Consider the following 6,081-nt stretch of genomic DNA (forward strand, 5'->3'; position numbering starts at 1 on the left):
ACATACGCAGGGGAGCTCATGAATATTAATTAGGTTTAAAAAAAAATCAGTTTTAATCGAACTTTCTGTAATGACACTACAATAACATGCATAAATAGTGTGAATCTACAAAAATATAACATGAAAACAATTAGACAAAAAGACAAAAATAACGTCAAAAACAACGAGGGCGGGGTTCGACTTATTAATATTCATGACTCAAAGCAGTTCCGTTTCGCGCTCGGTAAATCCAGCGCATGCGCATCGCTTCGTTTCTATGACGCGCAGTTACGCGCGTTCCTCAAAACAGAGAATAATAGCCGATAGAGGAAATGCTTCAGACTGTAAATCTACAAAAACAAATTAACAAACGACCACACAAGGAAGAATACAAGTAAGCGACCGAACTAGCTGTAGCACTCATTATTTAAATGTACTATTTGTACAGGTCCTGAGTACATAAATATCATAGAATACATTGTCCTGTATATGTTATAACCTGCTGTATAAGTTTTATATCTACTGTCCGTCATCCGAAATCAGTAAAAGTGTATTTCTCTCCATATGTATTGATAGTTAGTATGCACACCATTCATATTACAGCCTGATAATATCCCTGTATTAGAGAAATCTGTTATGATCTGCTGTATCAGAAGCTTTCACTGTGTATTTGCTGATGGACTTTTATTTGCTTACAGGTGACTTCGGTTCTCCTGAGCTCTTTACTGTTGCCTGCTGATCACATCACAGAGCATGAGTGAGTGTTTGGAGGCAAGGATGACGAGAGGAAAATGGCAGGACAGGCTGAAGTCTGTGGAGCAGAGAGCCTCATCTTTTCAGTCTTCTCCTCTGAGCTGTCCGTACAAGCCCCGTCTGTCCCGGCCATGGCAGCCCTCCTCTGTCTGGAGACTCTTCCCACGGCAGAACACAGCCATCGCCTTCACTCAGCACATCAAACAGGTCGAGACAGAAGCTGTTGCATATCTGTTTAAATGAGGTATAACTTTGCTATTTTTAAAGTGTTTGGCTCTTATTATGTCTTTATCAGGACGTGCATTTATTTTCGCTGGAGAAGGAAGGCAGTGATGCTGGACAGAGGATTTTCCTAGTGACCAGCTACAGTGAACTTTGGCATTATTACAGGTACCTGCGACACATGATGATATGTGTAAATCAGTTTTAGGAAAGTACCTTAAAGAAAGTAATCTGCTACAGAATTTTTGCATGCACTTCGAGGCACTGCTGTTGGTGAATGAGAGATCTTTGTCTCTTCAGCACTCACAGACAGTCTCTGATGCACTGCTATGAGGTCATTCTGGAGGGGTCCGTCTGCAAACTTTACTTTGACTTAGAGTTCGATAAAGCCTCCAACACACACCTGGACGGCAAGATGATGGTGTCAAAACTAATCCAGGTAAGTATACACTACTCTTCAAACGTTTGGGGTCAGTAAGATTTTTTTTAAAGAAATTATATTTTATTTTGCAAGGACAAGTGAAGAAATATTACAGTACATTACAGTATATTACATTTGTAATGTCACACAAGATTTTGATTTAAGATCATTGCAAATAAATGCATTTTTATCAAAGATTTACTGTTAAATATCAAGTTCAAAACATATCTTTTTAAAAATGTATAATTGTTTCCACAAAAAATATTAAGTGGCACAACTGCTTTCAACATTTCTGATAATAAGAAATTTTTTATTGAGCACCAAATCAGCATATTAGTATTTTGTAGAATCACGTTTAGTTTGATTTTTGAATAATGGCTGCTGACAATTAAGCTTTGCCACTGCATGAATAAATTATATTTTAAATTATATTGAGGTATTTATAAAAAAAAATTACTTTAAATTGTAATAATAATTCACAATATTACCGTTTACAGTGTATTTTTAACCAAATAAATGCAGCCTTGGTGAGCTCAAAAGACCTTTAAAAAAAAAAATCTTACTGACTCCAAACTTTTGAATAGTATGTTATACAAAAAAATGGCTGATTTTCAGGAATAAAAAATGCTTGTAGTAAGTGGACATCAAAAACTACTTTCCTCTGTATATACAAAAACAGTATGTGTGTGAGAAGCTAGAGGAGGTTTATGGTCTACGCTGCTCTGCAAAAGATGTCCTTAATCTAGACTCCAGCACCTCTGAGAAGTTTAGTCGCCATCTCATCTTCATGCTTCCCAGTGTTGCATTCAAAGACAACTCTCATGTAGGTGAGTCGTTGTCACATCATCAACATGTACTAAGAGTGATAACATGGTGGTTGATGCAGATATATTTGTTGCAGTCTGTGATAGTGATGTGTGTGTGTGCATGTTCGCAGGGCGATTTATTCATGATATCCTGCATCCTGCTCTAAAAAGCCTTCAAAAAAGGTGAGATGACAAATATTGGAAGCTGTGACCAAACTCAGAACTTAGAACTGAATCTGTTTCTCACAAACTCATCTTTTATATTTTTGCGGTGCTCTACATTTATACATCCTTCTGTTTCTGATATAATATCATATTGGTTTGATTTGGTTTAAAGCAAACCAGAGGCACCTACAACAGAAGTTTGTCCAAGAGAGAACGGAGATGATGTGGATGGTTCTCAGGCCAAGAGAAGAAAGTATGAAGAGAAGGATCTTGACTTTCTTATAGTGAAGAGCAAAAATGGACAAGAACAACTTTTTGTTGACCTGGGTAAGAATTAATAGGTTGTTCTTTTAGTCTACAAAGTCTTGAAAAGTGTATTGTTTCAATGACACAATTAACTTTAAAGGACTGTTGTTCACTGCAACTTCTTTGCTGTTGATTAAATGAATAAGAGTAATTATTGCATAAAGATTATATTTTAAAAGTTAAGTGTTGTGAGAATGATGTGTTTTTTTCTGATATTTAATTGATTTTTATATATATTTATATATATATGCTTTTAAAAATATATATATATGATTTAAAGTACACTGCAAATGAATGTAAGGGACAAAAAAAAACATCCTTCATTTTAATAACATTCTCTCCTCTTTTGAGGAGTCTACACCAAGAACAGAAACTTCCGTCTCTACAAGTCCTCCAAACTGGGAAAGAATGCAGCATTTTGTGTGGCAGAAGATAACGAGTTTGTCCCAAAGCCCTCCAAGCACACCACAAAAGAAGAATGCATATTTTTAGCTTCCTTAATCACCAATATCAGGTTATTTGTATGCATCTTTACATCTTTATGTAAACATGTTGTCCAGACTATAGTGGGGCCAGCTTCTTTGTGATTGTATCTTTGTTTTAGAAAACTGAATTTTACGCACACTAACACACATATCTGTTTTGCATTAGTTTCACAGGACAGAGGATTTTGACTTATGAAATGCCACAGAAGAGTACAGCAGGATCTCAGTGTTCGACCCTTCAGATAGAGTCACACGGCTCTGGTAATGAGAAATACAAATGAACATCCCCAAGTGCTATCAGTGGTTTCTAAGAATAGGATTTGTGAGCAAATTAACTCAATGTGGTTCACTTAAAATGTGCATTTCCTGCATTTACACCGCTTGTATGTCATGCTTTACTGTTCACATCATTGACAGTTAACTACAAATAGACACTTTTCACTCTGTAGAACTGTTGGGTGAACGGAAGCCGTCTCCTTTTAAAGAGGTGGATGAATTTGTGCTGACACTTGTGTGCAAGGATGGCATTCAAGGAAGTAAGAGATGGTGCCATGCTTTCATTGTACCTCAATTTCTTTCAAATGAAAGAAACTTGTGTGTCCCTCATTTAACTCAAAGCACTTTTTCACAAAAGGAGTTACTTGAGCTGAAAGCTTTGTTAACTGAATGTCACATTAAACCCAAACAGGCATCCGGCGATGGAACTACTTTGCATCTGAACAGCTGTTGGTTTATGATATTGAGAAATTCCGCTGGTGCCACAACGTGAAGCGCTTTCACAAGAGCAATAACATCATGTGAGTCTGTACTGCTGTGATTTGCGTTACTTTATATTGTCTGATTGGCTGTCTGCAACAATTGTGGATGCTCTTTATTCTTCTTTTTGACAGAGTTGTGGTGGATCTCAAAGAAGAAGTGTGGTATCAAAGATGCCATGACCCTGAGTGCAGGAGACAGAACTACAGATCCTCCAGTAGGCTCCAGTTGGCTCCACAGAAGAATAAATAGTAGCTACTTTAAAGCTTTTATTTTATAGCTTGTATTGAGATTTGATGTTATAGTTTGTTTTGTATAGATGATATTGCTTCTAGATAAGAATCTGTTAAGATGTAGTGTAATTGTTAACAAAACATATTATCATTTTCTGTAAAGCTGATATAAAATATGAATATATTGTCTTAGCAGCTAATTCAAATACATTCAGGTTAAAGTAGTAAAATGACAAAAACGGATATATATATATAGATAGATATATATATATATATAGATAGATAGATATATAGATAGATAGATATGGAGGATGATATAAAATTTGAGTGGGTTAGATTGTAATATTATGGCATTTCTCTGTATTTACAGGCTTCCCTCTGCCTCAAGAGGTCTGCATGAGCCACCTGCTGATGGAGGTCAGTCAGGATGGAGACACCTGTAATTTACATTACCATACATTAATTTGAATGTATATTTGTGTGTTGACTTCTCCACCTTTCATTACATAAGATGAAGAGGATCAGGCATATTTAACGGATGAACTGGGGAACATTGAGCTTGCGCAGAGCTCTGTACCCAGGACTGATTCAACAGGGTCCACCTCAGCTCCTCAGGCTGAGGATTGGGGAGAGTGGGCTGATGACCCTGCTTATCTGGAAGCACTGCAGGAAGTAGAAAGGGCCACTGAAGAGGTACCTGATGAGCTTCTGCTCCAGGCAGTGACTGAGTGTGAATGATGGCCTTGTAACCTAAAAGTCTAAAATATGTTCTTAACTGTATTTTCTAAGCGTTCAAAGATGATTTATTTCCATAAATTATTTTAGATTATATGACTTGGGATATTACAAGTGTGTAAAATGTATTAGATTTTATATACATAGATGGATTAATTTAGAAGTGCAATACTTGTTAGCCTGAGTAAATAAAAATAATACAAAATAATCTGTGCACAGGAATTTGTGTGTGTGTGTGTGTGTGTGTTTATATTTTTATATATATATATATATATATATATATATATAAAACATCTAATACATTTTAAATCATCCTGTATACATTTAATGCTGAGAAATATTGCATATGTATTGTCATATTGTGGACATCTTTGACCCCTTTCAAGATCCTCAAATGGATTTGATGTAATTTGATGCAGTGTAAAGATTTCAACCTGCTAAAAAGAAATCTTCCGTTTTAAATTGAACTGTTATTTTAAATGAAACATTTGTAAATATAAGTTAAATAAGGGTTGCCAAAGTTCATTGTACCTTCTCAACCACTTTAATTTAGTTTTAATTTTGAAACTGAAAAACCATAAATCGAGTAAAAATGACAAGTGAAATGGATGGAAAACTGGTTTTGTTACTTTTCTGATTCATAGAATCGCAGTAAAACAATCAAAAATGTATTATCAAATGTAGCACAATAAACACTTGTTCGAAAGTGTCTTGTTTCCTCCACTAGAGGGCAGCGGCGGTCTATTACTGAGCAGAGATGCAGCACAGGGCTGGATATATTGTGTGTTTCTGTATAAATTTAAATCAGAAAAGCTGAGGAGGTGGGTTTCCCCAGCTGAATCCCAAGGAAGTATAGTTTTTCATTTCTCCGCAAAGCTGCTTTGGAACAATGTGTATCACGTAAGGCCAAACATGCTTTTTATTTCTGATACGCTTCTGTGTGACTGTACTTATGTCGGAAAATGAAAAATGTATCTATGTTTTCCCATAAATCCCATATTTTTATTAATGAGTTACTATTATTTACAATAACAACTTCATTAATAATAGACTTTATCATCTAACAAAGAAATATGGGTTAATTTTTTTCCTGTTCACCACTGTATGTATACAGCATTTTAAAACTTTTTCAGTTAGAGTGTCTCAGTGAAGTGACATGTCTTTTCTACATTTTAGAACGCACCTTCACCATCAGGTTTTGTGTCTTTTTTGTAATATCA

At 35.6% G+C, this 6,081-nt stretch overlaps 1 protein-coding gene across 1 annotated transcript; it reads left to right on the plus strand.

The window, feature by feature from the left end:
* The first annotated feature begins 228 nt into the window (after positions 1 to 228).
* On the plus strand, positions 229 to 5,069 carry primpol (primase and polymerase (DNA-directed)). Its single transcript, XM_042716156.1, has 14 exons — positions 229 to 373; positions 678 to 939; positions 1,028 to 1,122; positions 1,255 to 1,393; positions 2,055 to 2,202; positions 2,313 to 2,364; positions 2,519 to 2,673; positions 3,004 to 3,166; positions 3,304 to 3,398; positions 3,587 to 3,673; positions 3,826 to 3,934; positions 4,028 to 4,110; positions 4,497 to 4,543; positions 4,637 to 5,069. The coding sequence occupies exons 2-14, from the start codon at positions 733 to 735 to the stop codon at positions 4,862 to 4,864; spliced, it is 1,608 nt and encodes a 535-aa protein (XP_042572090.1). The 5' UTR covers positions 229 to 373; positions 678 to 732; the 3' UTR covers positions 4,865 to 5,069.
* Positions 5,070 to 6,081: the final 1,012 nt, after the last annotated feature.

Source organism: Cyprinus carpio, chromosome B1 (genome assembly GCF_018340385.1).
Source record: "Cyprinus carpio isolate SPL01 chromosome B1, ASM1834038v1, whole genome shotgun sequence".
Classification (NCBI taxonomy): Eukaryota; Metazoa; Chordata; class Actinopteri; order Cypriniformes; family Cyprinidae; genus Cyprinus; species Cyprinus carpio.